We start from the raw sequence: 21,723 nt of genomic DNA on the forward strand, positions 1-21,723 counted from the left end.
GGTGCCGTTTTAAGCTAATGGGAAAAATTCCACACGGCGAAAGTGTAAATAGAAATCAACAAAGGTTTGCCTAAAAAAAGGAAAAGGGGGAATTGTCTAAAGTAGAACAGAAGTCAGAAGTCATACTCCGCTTGTTTAATTATAACTAAAATGGATCCTGGAATTTATCATAAAATTATTATCTAGAAAATTACTGTCAACAATTCATCAACACAGAAATTTTTTAAGAAAATTCTCTATTTGAAATTTTATTTTAATAGCCCAATTTGTTAAAAGAAAACTTCTCTATCTTAAATTGTATTTTAATAGCGTAAAACACTTCCACTTTTCCCTGAAGTTTGTTAAAGAAATGCTCTCTTTTATATTTTATTTTAGTAGCGTAAAAAACATCCCACTTTTCCCAGAAATTTGATAAAAAAAAATCTTCTCTATTTTAAATTGTATTTTAACAGCGTTTTACGCTTAACTCTTTTCCCCTGAAGTTTATTGAAGAAATTCTCTATTTTATATTCCATTTTAGTAGCGTAAAAAAACATCCCACATCTCCCACTCTGCATTTAAATAAAAATCACGCTTCAGTTGGATTTTAATATGCATTTTTAATATTTATTATTTGTTTTTCATATGATTTTATAAATAAACTCGTTTACGTGTGGTGCCCTCAAATGATTTTCATTACCATTTGCCATAATGTTCTGCATACATTAACATTATGCCTATAATTATGACAATTATAATCATTTATTAAACGCGCATACTGTTAATTTAGTTTTAGTTTGTTTTCATTGCATTCGTTTTTTTTCTGTTGTTTATTTCCGCATAGACTTAAATTGAAAAGTATAAATAGATTTTGTTGTTGTTGTTTTAAATTTAAATGTTACACATGTAAAACTAGCAAATACACACATGTTCGTCCATCCGATTAATGTATAGTTAATGTAGGTAAATAGTTAGAATATACTTAACAAAATACATTGATAGCCCATTAATTACATGATTTTAAAATAACGTATGCTAATATTTACACACAACTTAATGGATATACATTATTATACTATACGGCTAGAATAATATTAAAGTTATTATTAATAATATTTCAAAGCAAAATTGTTTTTCTTTCGTTTTTTAAGTGAAAATAGTTTTGATTTTGTGTTTGTTTTTGGGATTGTTAGCTTGCAAATTTGTTAGCGCGTGCTGAATAATTTTCGAAAAAGTTTTGCACATTTAACATTTAGAACTTTGTGTCTGAATTTTTCGTACATTTTATTTTTCAATTTAGATAAATTTTCCTCTTTAAGCTTGCATTCAGTCTTTCAACTAAAAGCTTGTGAGAGTGCACTCACAAACAACACTCAACTACATACTTTGTATTTCGTATTCATTAAATACTTTCGCCTCGAAAAGTAAACAAAAAAAAAACAGATTTTATATTATACTTTTTTTCATAAATATTTATAATAGTTTTTGGCTTCCAATTGAACACACAATACACACAGAGAGAGAGATAAACACTCAGATCTACACTAATTGCTAATGGATTTCGTGTGTGCTTTGTTTTAAAACATTTTTAAATTGATTTACTTGTTGTGTATTCAATTATTTTATGTTTTTATATATATATTCTTTTTTTTGTTTTGCTCCAATTATGGTTAACCATTTTTTTGTTTTTGGTGTTTTGCACGGTGCTTAATTTTTGGCTTTGTGTATTGCAAAAAACATTTAAAAATTGTTTGCTCTGGTTTTATAATATTTTACATGCAATATCGTGAAATATCTTCAATTATTTGGAATAATTATATTAATTTTCCTTTTTTTTTTTTTGTTATTATATAATTTTTTGCCGCGTTTTAAAAACGTTGTGTGAATAGTTACGAATAGAAGATACGAGTATAGATTGTAGATGGTAGATATGTCGCTAAACTTTGCCCGAAACTACAGTTATAAGCATAAGTATATGGATAAGTTTAGTATGTGATTAGATTAATACGTTTGTTTGTATGTATGTTTATGCTATAAGCTATTTGTATAGACACCGATATAACTGCTAAATGCCAAGCTACTATATATGCTATATGTACACAATTCGCTACTCCTTCCCCCTCTGATCTGTTGATTTAGAAATAATCCATTTTGGGCGCATCAAGCGCCGTGTGCATGGTCAAAGTGACGCCGCGATTAATGCTAACCGCCGGATAGAAGACGCCATAGAGATCTCGGAATGCCACCGAACCCTGAGGCATCTCATTGACCAGAAAACTTAGCGTATGCCGCTCCAGATCCAAGAGCACTCCGATTGTGCTGCCGGTGGTGATACCGCCTTCGACACGACGCTCGTGTATGGAATTATGCTGGAACCAGGAGCGTTGCCTGTCAATGTACATGGCAAAGGACTTTTCATCTTTGCCTGCGAAAGAGAAGGAAAGAAATACTATATTAGCAAATGTATTTAAAGTAAGCTCTTTGTAAAGTTTTTTATATTTTTCAGTTGAGAAAACTACAAACTGACCGTAACTTTGGCAGTTAAATAAGAAGCATGGTAAATAGTTTCTCTAAAGGTATTTTCGCAACTTGAAGTAGTTTATGAAGTTTGCGCGCTGCAATTTCCCTAGACACAATTTTCGTTACTCTAACAGTCTGTGCTGCACTTTATAAACAACAATAACTTTTGCGATGCCCCTGTAGTAATATCTGGGTGTCATTGTCACCTGCACAAAAGTTGATTTTGCATATGAAAATTTCATACGCAAAACTTCTTAAGAGACGAAATGGGAATTGAATTGCGACACGTGTTAAATGATGCGTGAGTTTGCTTTAAAAAAATAATTTAAAAGCCATTCGAGTAGTGGAATGAATACGCTGTGAATTTCTTTGACGCCTTGCCACAAATAAACTTTTGTCAAGCGCAAAGTTTAAGTGTCGCAGTTTTAATTACTTTTGTCTGCGCGTGCCTTCCTTCTAAGCGACAAGAGGAAAAGATGGTTGAGAGTTGAGATGGGTTTTCCCTCAGCTGAACGCATTTTCAATCAATTTGCCGTTGCACACACTTTGAGACGTCTCGCACGGCTTTGTTTGTGTTTTTGTTTGTATTTGTTGTTGAGGGAGTGGAGCGGGGGGAAAGCAGGTCTCTCTCTCTTTTGTTGGCACCTAACGGAAGGCGTTGCCAGCGAAGATCCTTAGCGTTCGTCCTGTTTGGTAACTGAAACTTCTTGCGAAACTTTTGCACGCACACACGCACGCACCAAGAAATGGCTAAAGTTTTCCACGACACGCCCACCAATCGAAGAGGTTCGCGCCCCAAAAACTTTTCTTCCCACTTACTTATTAGCTGGCAAGTTTCTGCGCATACGATTGGCATTTTGTCAACGCTAGGTGGCGCTGCTGCATTTGTTGTGCCGATTTCATCATTTTTCCCTTTTCTCTTCTTATTGTGTAGAAAAACTTTTTGAAAGCTTTTCAAGTGTTTGTGCCCCAAAACGGAGCCTCGCCCAAGCATTATTGTTAATTGAATTTCAAATGCCCAGCGAAAACCCATTGAGAGTAGTGAAGAAGTGTGTAGTGTGAACTTACCCAACATTTTATTCCTGGCCACATCGATGCGGGCCACACCGAATGCCGGATCCGTGTCCGCCGTATAGTTGTCAATGGTGAATTCCCAATAGTGTACGCCGCGCGAGAAGCCAACGGATCCAAGGGCCACACGATGCTCCCAGCCCTCCACGGAGACGGTTGCATTATTTTTGCTAAAGATTAGACCAGAGCCAGCGCCGCCGCTTAACACGGGATCAAACGTGAACCAGGCCACTGCAAAGGACCACAACAATAACGTAATGGAAAATGAGTGAGAATTGTAGTACAAAGAATGCTGGCAAAATAAAAATTCAGAGAACAAAACATACAGCACAAAAAAAAAAACACGGTCTCTAAGGTGGCAGATGAGCAGCTACTATAAAACATAGCACAGTGGTGTAATATTAACTAAAAAGTGTGCTTCATACATGTATATACACATTTTGAAATATTCTGCGTCATTGTAATTAACAAATTTTAAGCAATAATTACCTAAAATGTTTATTTGCAATAAGTTCACTTTAATTGTTTGACAAATGAAAACTCATTGCAAATAATTTGTAATTATTGTTACTCAACTAGCTACGTAAATCTAGTTCTTTATGTTTTCTGTAGTATGTACTTTTAAGTATTTTATTAAATTCTTTTAAGAGTTTTGTTAGTGCATTGCACAAACTTCCTTTTAGCTTCCATTAGGCAAAAAAATAGAATAAATAACTGTCACTAAGGCAGCAGATAAGCAGCGCGCTGCAGCGTTATATATTAGCTACAGGCTACTATAAAACATTGCACAGTGGGCTTTGAATATTAAATAAATAAGAGCAATTTAAATAATTCTTCATCATTTAAAATAATATTGTTTTAGCCGCAATCCAGAAAGTTTTTCTTTGCAATCACTATTTGAAGTAAGCTTTGCGTTTAATGCTATTTTATATTTTTCTCTTAAAATAATAATACATTGCCAATAATTAATAGTAATTGTTTCTGAACAATCAAAAATTTCTAATCACTGAAGAAAGCTTTGCAATTTCAAATACTTTTTTTTTTAAATAATTCAATAAAAATTATTTTACTACAAATGCGCAACCCTTTGAAATTTGCTAACAAATGTAATTTATCATAGTTCCTTAGCCACTAATCGAGCTGTGTCTGCGATGTTCTAAATTCCGCTTTTTTTTAACTAATTTATTCTTTTATTGTTCCTTTCAAATATATAAATTATTTTTTTTTTTAAGGTGTTCCTTTCAAATTCTTTGTACACTATGCAATATATCTGTAATAATTGCAATTCACAAACTTTCTCTATTTACTGCCACACATTTTTATGCTAGTTTCTAAACCACTGCACTATGTTGAATTTGACCCGTTTTCGTGGCCAAAACTCACTGTCGGAAGTGAGTCTGCAATTTTCTGTAGTATTGTCAAAGCTCAAGTGGCCACAGCGAGTGGCAACTGGTCACTGGCAGTGCTTTAGTTGCAGCTGGAGTTGGCTCTCACTGGCTTCATTGCAATGCCAATGTCCGATAGTTTATGCTGTTATGCGCCGCAAAGTATGCTACGAGCAACGGCCAGAGTCAGTCGAGTACTTTATTAAATTTACTTTTATTGTTGTGGCGCATTAAGTGGCCAAAGTCAAGTCGGTTGGGGAATGCCGCTAACCACAAGACGATGATGATGAAGATGATGATGATGACGTTGCGGTTGCAGTGCCTTTTGCTTTGCTTTACTTGCTCCTCATCGACACGAAGTCTTTTTTATTGGCCACTAAAGGCAATTGTGTTTGGCCAACGGAAGCAGGCCAACAGCAGCTCATTGTCTGACTTTGTTTATGGCCAAATATGATTTTGCGATAATGCCAAGCCATTTATCGAAAACAAATAAGTCTGGTCTAGAAGTGTGTTAAGTTAAGCTTGAGCTGATTTGCGGCAGGAAACAGGCATCAGGCTTGTGGTTAGTTCATTTAGCACGATTTAGTAGCCGTAAATCAAAGTTGTTCAATAAAATTGTGGTCAAATTGAATTGCATCTATTTTGCACAGTTTAACAAATTATTTATCTAATTGTTAGCAATTTATCTGACATTATTAGTATCAATCTTCATGTTTATTTGTCACAGATTTATTTAAGTCAAGTGTTAAAATATAATAGTATATATAGCAGAGATAAATAAAGAAATTTTATTTACAACTTCTAAAATATTTAAGTTTCTTTATTTGAAATTGAATATTTATTTATGACAAAACTTACAAATTAATTAATTTTCTATATTTGTTATTAAAAATACTTTTTAGAATTTTAATAAAGTCAATAATATATTACTTTAATTTCTTTAATTGTTTTTTATTAGAAGTAATCTTATCTTTATCAATTAACTCTCCTGTATTTTCGCTTTCTTTATCGACTTTATTAGCCAACACTCCTTGAAATTATAGCTCTAATTTGTGGCTGTTTCGAGGTGTTAGTCCGCCCAGTAAGCAGACCCAACCCATTAACAATTTTGCTGGAAAACCCCCTAAGAACCGTTACGTGTCATTAACTGTTAGCTGTTACCCGTTAATTACTTAGGCGTACACGCCGCAATGTAAACACTTTATAAAATAACCATTTCGCCTGAGCTGGCCAATGTCTGTATATATCCTGTGTATATGATACAGACCCTAGACCCTTCACGCCGCGTTTGGTTGGCGACCCGAGCAATAATCAATTAAAAGTTGCAAATTAACGGAGAGTAACCAATAAAACGCGAAAGGATAACACACAGAGGGCATGGCCAAGAATGCGCTGGCAATTTAATAAATTAAATAACTTGAAGCAACGCTTTCAATTCCAATGTGCGGTTAAAGGTGGAGTGGGAAGTAGGAAGGGGGATTGGTCTTGTCAGGTGGCGCATGCATCAATCAAGTGAGAATTGGATTGCGAATGGAGCCGCCTTTTGCCTCGTGGCCGGAGGCGCAAAAAGGGGTCAATGGCTGTTTGACATGCAAAGCACGATGAGCCCGAAACGAACGAGCGAGGAGGATAAAAAGTGGGAGGACATGCTACGTCACGGGTTCGGCGCATGACCGAAAAGGATTAAATTATAAAACAGGTTGGCAAAGTAGCTCAAAACAGTAGCACAGAAAATGAAAAAAGAAGGGGAAAGGAGGGGAATGTTATAGCCGGGAGTTTAATTGAAAAAGCTAGTACAACGACTAGCTGGTAATGTTGAGGCTCTCTCTCCACTCACCTTCAGCCGTTTGCAATCCAATCAGCTCAGAGTATTCACCCTCGCCGGCACTGTTGAAGGCCTTGACGCGGGCATTGTACATGGAATTGAAGTGCAGACCGTCAACGGTGCAAATTGTTTCCTTGCCGCAGTAAACTTCCTGCAAAAATTACCAAAAAAAAGCGAATACGTATAAAGGTGTGCTCAGAAGATATTCGTGAATGCATTTGGCATTCATTTTTCAACACTCAAAAACACTCAATTGGCTACTCACTCGAAATTCACCGCCGCTGCCATCGTCCAGTTCCAGAACATAGCCTTCGACAAAGGAATGATTCGGTGGCTGCCACGCAACTGTAACTGAATTATTTTCCGCTGAGCAATCTGTTGGCAATATTGTGGGCGTCATCGGAGCTGTGGGCGTGGATGGGGGCAAACACGTTAAACATTAGTTCAACTAACTTTACAACTTTATATGTGGGTGTGTGCGTGTTTGTGAAGTGTGTGAGTTGTGTGGAATGTGAGTTAGTTAGTAGTCGAAACTAAATTTGAAGTTTGTTAAGAAAATGCCTGTTAAAACTAAATAGGAAGTCAACCAAAAAAAAAAAAAAAAAAAAAACAGGCAAAGAAAAGTGTTGGCAAAACTTTAAAATAAATGAAGTAAGCGCATGAAAACAAATTTTACTTAAAATCACATTTAAATAGGGAAAGAGAATATGTAAAATTGTATGTAGAGAAAGTAATTTTGAAACTAATTATAATATAATACAAATACAAAGTGAAGTAAATGGGACAAAGTAATACATAATGAAAGATACTTATTGACAAATTAAATACTTTACTAACTATACTAACAAAGATTCCAATATGAACTAAGAAACAGACAATGATGTTCTTGAATAAAGTAAAGTAAATGGGAAAAGCAATACAGCTTAACTTAATGGGAAATTAAATATTATACAAATTCACCTTCATTTCAATGATATTTTTAATACAAACATAAAATTAAGTAACCCGTTCCTACTTACAACATAATTTTAAACAAATGAAAGACAAACACAATTAATGGTTTTAAATGAAGTAAAGTTTCCTTCAATTCCCATCTAGCAAAAGTTGTTCAAATAAGACAAAACTTCAATTTAATTAAATACTTAGCATACTCTTGAGAGTAAGCAAAGTAAACGTCAACAAATAATGCAAGCAAATTAAAGCTGATTGAATGTTAAATATGAGAAGGCAGTAAAAGCAAAATGAACATCAGATGGGCTGGCACTTAGAAAGGTTGCCGAAACCATAAGAAATCTGCTCCCATCTGGGCTGTAAAATTCTGTTGGCAGCATTATACATGCATTATATACTAATTGTGCCACGCCCCGGGCATAAAAAAGCAACGGTTGACAATAAAAATTTATGGCACGTATACGCACATAAATGAGCGCGCCCTTGCGCCTAAAAGTATGCCACAAAATAAGCATTAAAATGGCGGCTGCCGTTGACATCAAATTAAAAAGGCGCCAAGCTGTCAAATGTCACAAAGGCAGGTACCAAAAAAACGACGAAAAGTTTGCATTTGAAATTTATTTGTTTGTCGGCATGGGAAAGGCGGGCAATCAGAACAAAAAAACGTGAAAAGGATATGCGAAGAATAAAGCATGAGCTAAGCGTTCGCCTCAAGCGAGTCACTCGAACGCAAAAAGTGTCACAAAACCAAATAAAATAAAACAGAAGAGAGGAGAAATGTAAATGGAGACTTAAGCTTCGAATAATGAAGAATATAGGCGTCCAATGGGAAACATCAAATAAAAAAAAAAAAACTGAAAAAGAGGCGGCAAAAGGCAAAAATAATAAAAATATAAAATAAATGTGCGTAAAAAATTTATGTCATTTGAAGCTCTGCCCCGTTGACAGTTTTGTGGCGACGCAACGGATGAGGAAATATTTTGACAGCATTTATAACACCCTAAACGTGGGTATACCAGATAGGTGAGAAGTCTTGTAACGCCTCTAATTTGACACCTTAAATATTATAGAAGTAAACTAATATAGAAATATTTCCTTGAATTTTGCATATACAAAATGTTTCATTATTTTACATTTGACCGTTGTGATTTCAATATTATAAACATCTATAACAAGTAAAAATTTAATCAGTTATAGAAAAGAAATCTATAAATGGATAACAAGAGAAATCAAATTCAAATTTCATAAAATGTCTTATAGCCATTTCTCTTTTTTTGGTTCATTATTTGGATGAATTTAATTTATACACTCTTTAAAAAGAGTATTTGGCATTCGTTTAACCCAAGTTATTTTCTAGATACGTTTCGGTTTTTGGTTTTTTATTTTATTTTTTATTTTTGTGGCATTTTCTGGTTGTTGTTGAAATGAAAATGTGAAAATTATTATGCGTAGGCGCGCACCGAGAAACAAAAGCAAAAGCCATGGAAAAACAAAATGGCCGACAATGGAAAATTGCACTGCATGTGGGGTGGGGGATGCGTCAATGTGTGTGTGTGTGTTTTTGTGTGTGGATGAATGTGTTCTTATGTTTGTGTGTTGAGAGAAAGGTATAGCAGAAGCACCAAAGAAGAAGTTTTCAGGTTTGTTTTAATCATTTTTGTGTTTGGGTGGATAAAAACAACGCAAAAGAATAATTTTGTGAATTTCATGAATTTCTTGTGAAACGAAAAGAACAGTTAAAAGAATTGTTTGCAAAATGTTTGTTTGTTTGTTTAAATTTATTGAGTTTTTGTTTGTTGTTGTTGTTGATGGGGTTGCATTAGTTGCTCACCTGCCGGACATCTTTCATCCTCATCTTTGACTGCTAATAGTTGGGTATTGATTTTTCATATACATTTGTTTTTTTTTTGGTTTGTGATATTTGAAAATGAGAGCAAGCGGCACATACGAAAATGTGATGCAATATGTGGTTTTGCGGGCAGCGCGAGATAAAAGAGAAGCACATAAAGTTAGACATTTCAAAAACAGTTTCAGATATCTTATAAGCTATGGAAATACAAGTATATATTTGTTCTTATTAATAAATTGTGGGGCGAAAAGTTTCAAATTTCAACACTTTTCTTTGAATTGCTTTTTATTTTTGGTATTAAAGGTGTGCATTTGTTTGATTGTGTGCGTGTGTGTGTGGATCTATGTGTTTCCCTCTTTTATTGGAAAATTTGTCAGTCAAGAAATGGAACTGCGATTCGTTTCACTTCACACTTTGCACTTTATCCCCTTTTGGCTTCACACAAACTCGCACTCTGCTTTGCACTACGGATTCTATTTATAAAACACAATGCAATAGTGAATGGAGTGAACGGGGAGAAGGGGGCAGCAAAAATAATGCTTTCCTCTTGGGAATACCCTCAACTATCTCAACTATTTTTATATGACTCTCCAGAGCGCACTTTTCAATGGCACTTAATGAGTGCTCTCTATTGTTTCAGCACTTGCCGAGGGTGTGCATGTATGTGTGTGTGTTTAGGTGTGTATAAAGGCATTAATGTGCTGGTATTGGTGTGCCGCAATTTTACCTTACCAAGTGAAAATTAGTGACAATATTTACGATATGCTCTCCTACAGCAATTTCAAACAAAATTGGTTTTTAAAGAGCTAAGCAGCTAGCTCAAATTTCTAGCTTACTTGAAAGATGAGACTACTTCAAAATTTGAGTGTGTTAATAATTTTAAATTGATCAGGTAGCTGACAATAAGAAAATGCTTCTCTTGTGGTTAATGTAACTAAATTTTCTGACTCTACAGCAATTATTATGATGATAACGTGTTGATTATTTACTTGCAACATTAATTTTAGCAACTTTGATTAGTAAACTCTAATTAATATACATTAAATAGCTTTACGCACCTTTCATTTGGATAAAATTCAAATTGTCAATGGCGCGTGCCAAGGCAGCGTCATCGAGGGTCAAATCAACAATTGGCGAAACGCGAGGCGCAGCATTTGTGACCTCTTGATGCCAAGTCATATCTGTGTTGGCCACGCGATTGATGAGCATTGAACCGACCTACAAAATTGAGGGAAATATAATAAATATGATTAAGTAAGTTCTGTTTAAAGCTGCTTTACCTGTAGAAAGGCGGCACTGTCAGTCTCCTTCAATGCCTCGATGCAGAACTGAATGAGTCCCGTGGTCTGTTGCAATTTGCCCGTACAATTCGACTGTTGATCCTGCAGCAGACAAGTGGAACAATAATGTGAAAAGCTTTACAGAAAATGCGAAATGAATTTACACACCTTAAGTATTCTGATTTTTGTGTCCTTGTCCATGCGAATGGCCTCCAGCAGATACTCGCGACGGTCGTGAATCGCCTGGATGAGCGCTTCGCATTGGGCGTGCACCAGACGCTCAAATTCAATGCAGGATTCCTGTGCGTAAATAATTAAAAAAACAAGTGAAGAGAAGCGAAAAGAAAAGAGCATGTAGTACATATTTTATAGACAGTGTCTTGGGCAACTTACGGTAACTTTGTCGCTCATGCCTTTGAGCCGCTGTATGAATTCGGTTGTGGAACGTGCCTTCTCCGACAATTGTTGCAGATTGTGCGAGAGTTCCGTCTGCAAAAAAGAAAATAAGAACAGAATATTCCGATAAAGGCATGACATCACAGAAGAAAAAAACAGAAAAATGCAATAACTGTGTATGTAGTAGTGAAAGTCGTTAAATTTTACAGCTTTTTTATGAAGTGCGATGCGGCGGACTTTAGTCACGCCTGCGGCGGCGCTTCTTTTATATGTATATATGGTATATCGCATATATACTTCTTTTTTTATTATAGTTTTTCAACTCGTGTCAAAGTCAAGGACTGGCAAAAGAAATGAATTACATGCCCAGCGGGCATACAAATCCAATTCCAATTCCAGCGCCAACGCGAACGCTAACTCCAAATTCCAATTTTGCGACTGCTGCAAACAACAATAACAATAAATCCAATGATGAAATTCCACGAGAGTAAAAATCTCATTTTGTAACAATAAGGCAACAATGTTCTGACTGCGGTGCAGCCGCTGCAACATTTGCACTTGACACTGAAATGACGACAACAGCAGCAAATTTTTAACGGCAATTTTCATTTGCAGCAATTAAATTACTCATACGGCGCGTTAGCCCAGGCCGCAGCTTAACAATTTCAATTCATTAGCATTAAAATTTGCCAGGCTCTCTTCTCTGGCCCTGAACTCGTTTCCTGTTCCTGCTGCTGCTGCTTCGCTGCTTCCTTTCTCTCACTTTCGCCATGATAATGAGGCATGTTGCTTGCTTTGTTATCCCTCGCTGTTGTCGTCTTTGCTTCGTGTCTGGCCTGCGGGCCACTTGGCATTGAAACGTGCAGCACCCTGTGACGTCAACTTTCACAATTATTTGTGCTTCCTGCGCCACACGAACCCAGGGCCCAAACACATTGTCCAGCTGCGCTCAAGTGTTTGCCAGACAAGAACACAACGCAACGCTACCCTTGTAATACTCGCCGGAGGCATTTACATGCTTTTCACTTTTCTACACAAACAATAACAAAGTTCGCATTCATTGCTTCTTTTTTGGGGTAATTGTATTGTCAGACACGCCGTATACTCATTACCTTATTTGTTGCAACTTGCTGTTTGTTGATTATTCTATTCTATTTGCCATTCGTCGCTTTTCTATTTACATTACCCCCAAAATATTGTTCTTACGCCTCGTCTGCTCTTACTTTGTGCAAAGAATTGGAAGTTTCCAGCATAATTGTCGAGCAAATAAATTTAAAATAATATTTGCCACATAGCAAAATGTGCAATTTAATTAAACAAATATTCCTGAACTTTATTTTAAATTATCTTTAATTTAAGCAAGAGTTTTCCATTAGTTGCTGCTTAAAGCCGCTTAAAGTTTTCAATATGCTTTTCATAATCCGGCTATTTATTAATGCAGAGTCAGTTTTTGACAAACAAACATGGAGCGGAGCGAACCAAACATAAAAGTGTTTTTAATAATAAATGCATTTGACGTACTCTCATTAATTGTGAAGCGTCCCCAGCACAAAAAGCAATTTCGGTTGGAACCCAATTACAGTCAAATAATTTCGTAGACACGGCGTCTCTCATTAGGAAGTAGATTTAACTCTAGTTCAGGTCTATGGAAACAAGGCAGCTTATGGCGATTACATTCATTAACTGAATGCTCAGTCTGGTCAGAGACTGTAAAGACTGGGGGCTGGAGTTGTGCAGCACTTTGAGTCCTGGCTAAGTGCTGGGCTGAAGAATGCGCAACGCGCAGCAAAACTGTTGAAATTTAATCCCTCAAGGGTTGCTTCAACGCGTTCGCGGACAATGCATCAAAGGATGAGGGGGAAAACTGAAAAGCCAGTCGACGACTAATGCTCAGCGTCTGTTTTGCATTGATAAGCTGACGCAACAGACTCCACACCCCACAAAAGTCCTTTTCAAATACTTTGCATTCCCTTCTCAATTCATTTTTTTCGACTCTCTGTCTCAGCTGTATGTGTGTGCGTGTGTTTCCTTTTATGACGCATCATCATAAAAATGCGAGTATCAAGTGCGCAGTCCGAATGCCAGAGCACTCGCCATGCCATGCCTGACTAGCTTGGTCATGGCTTTTATCAGACAGTAAAAATAATATGACATGTTTATGCGTCGCAGCAGCAGCAGACGCCACTGTGAAGACATTCAAAGTTGCCACGCATGCAAATCATGTGGCTGGCGAGTATGTAAATAATTTAAGAGCCTTCCTCAGACTGAGGCTCAGGCTCAGGTTCGAAACGAAAACCAAAACAGGACAACAGGCAAAACTTTCTGACACAGCCGCGACACATGTGACAAAAGCCACTGACAGCAAAGTCGGAGGAACAGTGGGAATATTTATGCTGAATTATTAAGCTGTTAACCTGACAAAAGCCAACAAACAATTGCCGTCATCTTAATGCACTTAAATGCCCGTTATGAGCGACGGCAATGCCAAGTGTTCACATGCAAATAAAAGCAAAACAGTTTTATTTGCATTTCGAGGGAAAAGAGAAATTTATTTCGGCGAAAAAAATGTTGAAATTTTGGGCAGAAAACTAAATGGTTTGACGAGCTGAGTGCTAATAAAATGCACATGAAAGGTGACTTAAAGACGCAAATTTACATAAAGTAGTTAATGTTATTAGTGGGATTTATAAATTTATGTAGCTTGCAGCGTAAAAGAAATAATAAAACTACAATTAATTTGTAGCTGAGGAAATTGTAATATTATATAATCAGATAAATCGCCTAAACACTTTGAAGTAATTTAAAAAACTGAAACAATTTAAGTAATTAAAAAAAAAATATAAGATTAGAATGCAGTTTTCAAGAAAGTTCTTTAAAATTTAAAAAATGTACTATTTATATATGATCAGAGAAATTGCGTAACACACAAAAATAATCTAAGAACGTTTAGAGTAATTTGAAATTAACATACATTTTGACACAGTTTAAGAAACATTTACTTAAATTTGTAAATTTGATTTTAAATATCTAAAAAAAGAAATTGAATAAACAGTTTTTGTTACACAATTTAAAACAGTCAGTTAAATAGTTGAAAGAAGTTTTAAAGTAATGTAAATATAAACACAGTTTTAAAGGCAATTCTTATAAATTTACTAGAATTTGGCAAACGTTTACAGCACTATTTTGCTTGCCACATTTGGTTGCATGAAAACAGAATGCAAATGCAGTCGAGCCTTTGCGCTTCACATGACAGCGTGCAATTTGTAGGCAGCATTATGGCCAAGAAGAGCAACAACAGCGACAAGAACACGCGCGATAAGTTTGCCTGCTTCTCGCAGATAAACATCGCAGACATTGTGGCGACATTGTCGTTGTCGTTTGTCGTCGTGCAACTGCAACAGCAGCAGCAGCAGCGACAAGAACAGCAAGTTGCCTGGCGCCAGCATTAACAGCAGCAACAGTTGCTACCAATCTATGCTGTTGCTGTGGCTGTGGCTGGTAAAGTTGCTCTTGCTGTTTTTGCGATTATCAACATAATATTGGCCATAATTTACTTAGCTTGGCTATAAATAAGCACGCGAAAATGTCGTGCCTAGAATGCAGCTCATTAAGTGCGTGTTGTGGCAAAGAAGAGTTTCGCGTCGATTAGCACCACAAATTTACAAGCTTAACGACTCTGAATGCACATGCGATTAAGCATTAAATTGCTGGCCATCTGCAAGTGAGAGAAACCAGTCAAAACATGTCAAAGTTCATGTGAATACTTTGCTGTTATTTATATGATGGAATGCATTCGAATGCAAACGTATTCTCGACTTCAACTCATGTCCATAACAGGTGCTGAGCCGGCTGAATTATAACGCATTTAAGCCATAAAGCCGCTGATATATGAGACGACTTTAAGTAGCTCGCATTTTGTGGCCAATGTGTTCTCTTTACCCGCTGGCCGTAAAGCGCAATTCGAGTTGTAACTGGAGGTGTTAAGCCAACACACAGACATACTATAAATATTATTTACAACAATTTCGTGCCACATGCAACACGTGGCTGCCAATTGAGTTGTTGTACGAACGAGTAGTTAGCAATCTTTGTGCGAGGCCATCTAAATGGCTAAAGATTTGCCATGCCATAAAAGTGATGGCGTGCAGCTGTTTCTCGCTGACAGGGTGACTCACTATTCGAAAAGCTCATGGAAAATTATCGAATAAGCTGTGCTGAAAACAACAGATTGAAACAGCTGAAACAATAAATGCAATTATTTAAATGGCATCACATTAATTCTCATATTCATCTGGCGAAAAGCTGCGGAAGTGCGCTTGAGTTATGACCCTGTAAAGTGCTCGAAACGTTATTGCTTGGCACTTTTCTGAGTGAATGAGTGAATGTGCCAGTGAATGAAATTTTGTGTTAAAGCTGCAGTAAAAAATGAGCAAATATTGAGAGCGAAATATGTAAAAGTTGTACAAAATTCATAGAAACTTATACAGTACTTTACATTTAAGTTAGTGAGAAGCTGATTGAGTATTTGTTGTATTAATGGTTTCTAAAATATTTAAAGTTCAGACCATTTAATAATTCATATAACAATTGAAATAGAATCATAGTTTGCAAAATTTAGTTATTTTAAGCTTACCGAAGACGGTCACTATAAAATTTAAATTTCTTTTTGGCCAGTCATTTATTTCGTTTATCTGGAAACACCGCTTAAGTATGCAAATCTCATTTTATTCAATAATAAAAATGCTTTATACTATTAGGAATACTTCATTTTATAACATTTTTAAGCATTTATTTACTTTTTTTTAAGAATGTTTGCTTTTTAATCCTTTTGTTAGATCTGATTTTCGCTCATTTTAATATCTTTATAAATTAAATATTTTCTTTGCTCTGAAAGTGAGTCACCCTAATGCAAAAGTCGCACTAAATCAACTATCCGCACACCGTTTGCAATGGCCAAAAACTAAGCTCGGCAAGCGCCAGTCATCTTCCCCCCTCTCTCTCTGTTTCTTTTCCCCGCAATCAGGTAGAGCTTGTCTTGCTTCGCATTCGTTGAGCTTCATTCAGAGATCTTTAACTGTGCTCACTTGGGGCATGAGTAATGTGAAGCGCGTCGCTTGACAACTGCAGCCGTTTTTTAAAGACGATAAAAAGCTTAAAATATAACTTACATTCTGACAAGATATGAATTTTAAACGGAATGCACAGTGTGCGTTGATTTATGTGGCAGCAAGCAGCGAGCAGAGAGAGTGAGAGAGGAAGCAATGCCAATGGTTTTTTAAATTGGATTATGGCATCGTCTGTTTTGCTGTCTATCTTTTGGGCCTCGCTCTCTTCTTCATTTGCATGCCAAGAGTGGCTTTATGGTTGTTGTACTTCGATGTTCGATGTTATTACAGTCGTCGTCGTCGTTGTTGTTGTTGCTGAGCGATTAAAAATAAGTTGCAAGCAACTTTCGACAACAGTTCGACAGCGTCTAATTAATTAGCGACTTGGCAAATATCATTTGCTCCTTCTCGTTGTCCTCGTTGTTGTTGCTTAGATAAACAAGAGCAGTTGCAAGAACAAAGCAAAGAGAGAGAGTGTGTGTGTTGGGGAAGTAAAGTGAAGGCGACTGTGTCTAACCGCAGACGAACAAACAAATAAACAAACGAGCAAGTCGATTGATTTGGGGGGTTGCAAAACGGCGCCCTCGCAGACAAGACCGAAAGACAGACAGATGGGCAGACGGAAGAGGAAGGAAAACCGCAGAATCTAATTTAAAGAACGCATGTGGAGCATGTGGCAGAGGCAAAGGCAAAGGCAACGGCAACGGCAAAAGGGAACTGCTGTTATAAAATAATAAATAATAATAATATTTGAGAGCGAGCAAACTGCGCAACAATCAAAATATTTTCATGACAAATTTAAAATAACAGAACCATGAAGTGGAACACGTTGCAGTCGTGTCCAACAAATGGTCGAAAAAGAACCAAAGAAATGATGAACAAGGGGCAAGAAAGAAAAACGGAACTCTGGTAACAAGTTTGCGGCGTGCAATGAAGCGCAATGAGCCAGAGAGCTGAGAAGACGTGGGAATGACTACTTGGCCACTAGAGAGGGTAACTGTGAAGAGCTCTTAGAGAGGGGAGAGAAGGGAGGTAGTCAAGTGTGTGCTACACTAAAATCTACTTAACTGTATCTTGACTTGAAGCTACACGTGGCTGCGTTTACAATTCATTATGAACGCCTCGACAGTTAAGCCAAGATCAATGCATCAAATTCGCTTTCCCTTCTCCTCTCTTCGTCTTGAAGATGACCAAAAAAAAGCCAATTGAAGTGGGACAGAGAGACGCAGAGACGTTGTCATCAACCCCGCATTGTCTGGCACTCAAAATGCATAACGGCAACTCTTCGGTTGGTGGATGCAACACGCGTCGCAAAATGTAAGCCACTTAATCTTAACGTCGGCCAGAAGAAATGCCAAAGAGTCGAGAAGCTCGCAAATGCATTAAGCGGGCAAGAACATGGGGTTGAGTTTGATGTCAGTCTGCCACACGAGCTTGCCTCATCATTATTTGCGCATAAATTAGGATTAAGGCAACCGGCGATGAGGGGGACAAAGAGTTGAGCAAAAGAAGGGACAAACCCGGCAGACACTTCCCGAGAAATCATAACCAAGTTGCAAGTTAGCGAGTTGCATGTTTGCTTTTTGCTTTGGCTTTCTTGCAATTTTGACCTTATTTGGCCAATGAATGGAATGTGCTGGCCCCATATATGGCCAAGGCGCTGCAATTGTTGAGAAATTGAAGGCAACCACGACAAGAGCAACTGCAACCACAGCAAATTGACTTTAGGGCAATCATCAAAATGCCAGCAAATGACATTAGCTGAAAGCGGCAATTAAAATGTAACCAAATGGTAAAAGCAAAGTGCAATTAAAGCTTGGCTTTAAATGTTAATAAGAACTTATTTTTAAGCCAGCCAAAGCTGATTAAAGAATAATCTTTATTTAAGGACTTTAACTCTAGTTAAACTTTAAAGAATAATCTTTATTTGTATGACTTCAACTTTAACTCTAGTTAAACTTTAAGCCAGCCACCCTCACAATATTTTTTATTTATGCTGCTTTAAGCATTAGTGTCACAATTCCGTGACAAACTAATGCGACAAATTGCCACAAAAAAGTGAAGCAAATGAATATAAACTCGTAAAGTTTATGCGTTTTACTCCATATTCGCATTTGTTTTTTGCTGACATTTCCTGTCAAATTAGTGACATTTAGTGTCATAAAAATGCGCAAATTGTTGGACAGATGTGTAGCAAGATATGCGAGGGGAACTCTTGACACTGCAAAAGTATTATCAGAGGGTCGCTTCAAGATGACAGATGGCGGCCAAGAGAGAAAAGCAACAGAGAAACATGTTCGATAACAAGGCAATCAAATAGCAAATCATTAAATTGAATAATAGGGGAAAAAGTAAAATTTAATATTTTAGTTGCTTTAAAATTCTGCAAAACATTTAATATATAACGAAAGTAGAGAGTAGAGTTTTAAAATACTTTTACTGTTTTGACTAACTGCACATGACAACTCATCCATCTTTATCTGTTGCTGACATGCTTTTAACTCACTCGCAACTGACTTTCAAAAATGTTGCCAGCATTTTTCTAATCTTTAAAATATGCAAAAACAAAGCCCCAAATATATAATTTTTTTGTTTCATTTTTATCCAGCGAAATAAAAGTTTTTGTTTTGTGTTTTGTTTTTGCATTTTGTTGAAGTTGCCTCTCAGTGACAGTTGCAAACATTTGGTTTTGGTTTGTTGCGCTGGGAGGGTTATTTGAATTATTTTTATTTTGATTGTCACAACGAGACAACAACAATAGCTCAACTGCTGCTGCAATAATGCCGAACCAGAGCAGCAGTTTTCATTTTGTTTGTTATTGTTATTGTTGCTGCCTGTTGTTGTCATGCTCATTGTTGTTGCGGTAGTCCTCTGTTAAACATGTTTGACACGGACTCTCATGGGGTTCCCTCTCCTCTCTTTCTCTCTACCTTCCCCTACCCTCCAAATACCACTGGTCATGTTCTCTATGCTCGATCCCGAAACCCAAACCAATCCAAACCGTCGCTCCTGCTGCTTGCTTGTTTATAAATAAGTTTTGCCGCGTCGCAAACCCGCAGAAATTCTCATCCGCATCCCTCCGGCCCTCGCTTCCACCAACTGGATGACGAGACAAGCCACTGGGTTGCCCTGGCTCTCTGGTTGACTGGCAGTGACAAGCCGCATACCGTGCTCCGCTCTGCCAGCTCACAACACAGTCAAAGCAAACAACAACAAAACGTTGACAGCCCGACAAGATAGAGAGCGAGGCGAAGTGAAGAGAAGAGAAGAGGGCATCCCTTGGCCCGTTTTAATAATTTAATTTGTATAAATTTACCCAATATGTCAGTCAGCAAGCTCATCAATTTGTACAAATTTGGCAATGTTAATTAGCTCGCATTGCTTCATTCCATGTACTTTCCTTTCATTTTTTTTATTTTGTTTTTGCTCTGCCACCCAGTTGCAACTTCACCGCATTGACAACCGCATTCCAAGCTGCGCATTTAAAAATTAATATTTATACTGATTTTTGCGCTTAGTTTTACGAGTCCATAATTTGCCTGCTCGCATTTAGCTCTAAATGGGCTACAAAGTGGCTGCTGAACATTTGTGGATATGGATATTGCCATCGACGTCGAAGTCGCAGACGTCGTTTTATATATGCGACTTTAAGTGTTATTGTGGCAACCATTTCGCTCTGATGGGTTAAGTGCTACCTCCTCTCCCACTCTCTCCTCACTCTTTGGTTACTCTCTAAGCTTGCTTTTGAATGGCTTGTTTTACATTTCGCCATCGTAAACTGCGTAAACATGTTAATTGAACTCTGATTTTATGGGGCGTGGCAGCAGACCAGACCAAGTAGGAAGCAGCGTCTCAAATGCAAATGGAGAAAGTCGTAAAATTAAGAAAGTATTTGCAACGATGGAAAAACATTACGAAATCTTTAAAGAAGATAAACATAAATGCCAAACAGTTATAGTTGTAGTTTTAATGGAATTAAATATAAAGGAAGTAAGTATGAACAGGAAATAGTTATCAATTAAATCAATTAATTCTTATAAACTATATATTTAAAATATTTAAATACCAAACAAGAGCACTAAAAAACAATAAAACAAGAAAGAAGGCTACATTCGAGTGTGAACGATTGTGAGATACCAGCTACCCATTGTGAATAACGGATATAATTGGTATATTAATAAAGTATATTGTATTGTATATTGAAATAATAATATACCATTGAAATAATAATATACCATATAGTGCACAATATACCAGATTGTCAACTAAGATCCACAGCGGATATAATTAATCTACAGGTCAAGCAAAAAAAATTAAGATTAAACTAGATTTTTAAATACCAATTTGATCCACTAAAATAAAACTTTAATGCACCTTAAATGAAATTTATAAATAACAATTGATCAAATTGTGATAATAATATAATAAAATCTTACTATATCAGCTGCCTTCAATAAAATGTATTTCCACAAAAAGAACTAAAATCTTTAAATTTCATCGCTCTCAGTTAAACGTTTCCCACTCATTTCCAATCAGAGTTCAGTCAGCTACTTGTTCTTTTGAATCTCGTAATTTCCACTTAACTTTCTACCATGACTCATGACTGTTCCACTGTTAAACTCTGATTCAGAGATTGAGAAATCTTTACAAACGGGCATCTTAAGCATCTTGGTCCGATGACAAAGTCTCGCAACTTTGGTGGCAAATTCAGCGAAATCGTTGCAACAAAATATTTGCGTAGCAAATTATTTGTACAGCTTCCACAATGCCAAAAACGTGGAATTAAAGTCACGGCAGTTTTTGTGCTGCCAATAAAAGCGGCAGCTTGACAACAACAACAACAACTTGTTGCCTCCTGTTTGTTATCTCAACACATTGTTGTTGTTGCTGCTGCTGTGGAAGACACTTGAACAAATTCGTCGCCATTCGCCTGAAAATACGTGAAATTTTCACTGCCACTTGAAAGATTTTGTTGGCATTTTGTTGTCGAGTGTACACTGAGCTGCAAACAGCAGTAGCAACAACAACAACGACAGCGACAGGAACAACAACGCGGCAGCTCTTTGCAACTGGAACCGAGCTAAACGGCCACTTGACATTTTGGCAAATTAGTTGCACCTCGATTTTCAATGTTTGTCGAGTGTGTATGCTGTGAAGTGTTTGGAAATGTTTTGTGCATTCATCGTGGGTAGCACAGTGCACACTACTACACTACAATATACACTGCAGGTAGCCAAGAGCGCGATGCTGATGTATCAATTTTCCACATTGTTGGAAGAAAAAAGCAATGTCAAGCAGGCGGATTAAATTGGACTGCAAACTGAATATACGACCAGACCAGGTATGAAGTTGATAGCTGAAA

General features: G+C 36.8%; 1 protein-coding gene across 3 annotated transcripts in view; it reads right to left on the reverse strand.

The window, feature by feature from the left end:
* Positions 1-579: 579 nt before the first annotated feature.
* The window catches only part of LOC117563330 (E3 ubiquitin-protein ligase TRIM9), a 113,826-nt gene continuing 92,682 nt past the window's right edge, over positions 580-21,723 (reverse strand). The window contains exons 2-10 of one of the 3 annotated variants that reach the window (XM_034241595.2): positions 11,254-11,349; positions 11,029-11,160; positions 10,861-10,962; positions 10,639-10,798; positions 9,563-9,592; positions 7,046-7,185; positions 6,793-6,931; positions 3,568-3,801; positions 580-2,404 (exon numbers count right to left, since the gene is read on the reverse strand). In XM_034241595.2, coding sequence (XP_034097486.1) covers positions 2,115-2,404; positions 3,568-3,801; positions 6,793-6,931; positions 7,046-7,185; positions 9,563-9,592; positions 10,639-10,798; positions 10,861-10,962; positions 11,029-11,160; positions 11,254-11,349 — 1,323 coding nt within the window. In that variant the 3' untranslated portion in view covers positions 580-2,114. Of the gene's footprint in view, positions 2,405-3,567; positions 3,802-6,792; positions 6,932-7,045; positions 7,186-9,562; positions 9,596-10,638; positions 10,799-10,860; positions 10,963-11,028; positions 11,161-11,253; positions 11,350-21,723 lie in introns of all 3 variants that reach the window. The other 2 variants (XM_034241594.2, XM_034241596.2) reach the window with 2 other exon arrangements.

The sequence above is a fragment of the Drosophila albomicans genome, chromosome 2L (genome assembly GCF_009650485.2).
Source record: "Drosophila albomicans strain 15112-1751.03 chromosome 2L, ASM965048v2, whole genome shotgun sequence".
Lineage (NCBI taxonomy): Eukaryota > Metazoa > Arthropoda > Insecta > Diptera > Drosophilidae > Drosophila > Drosophila albomicans.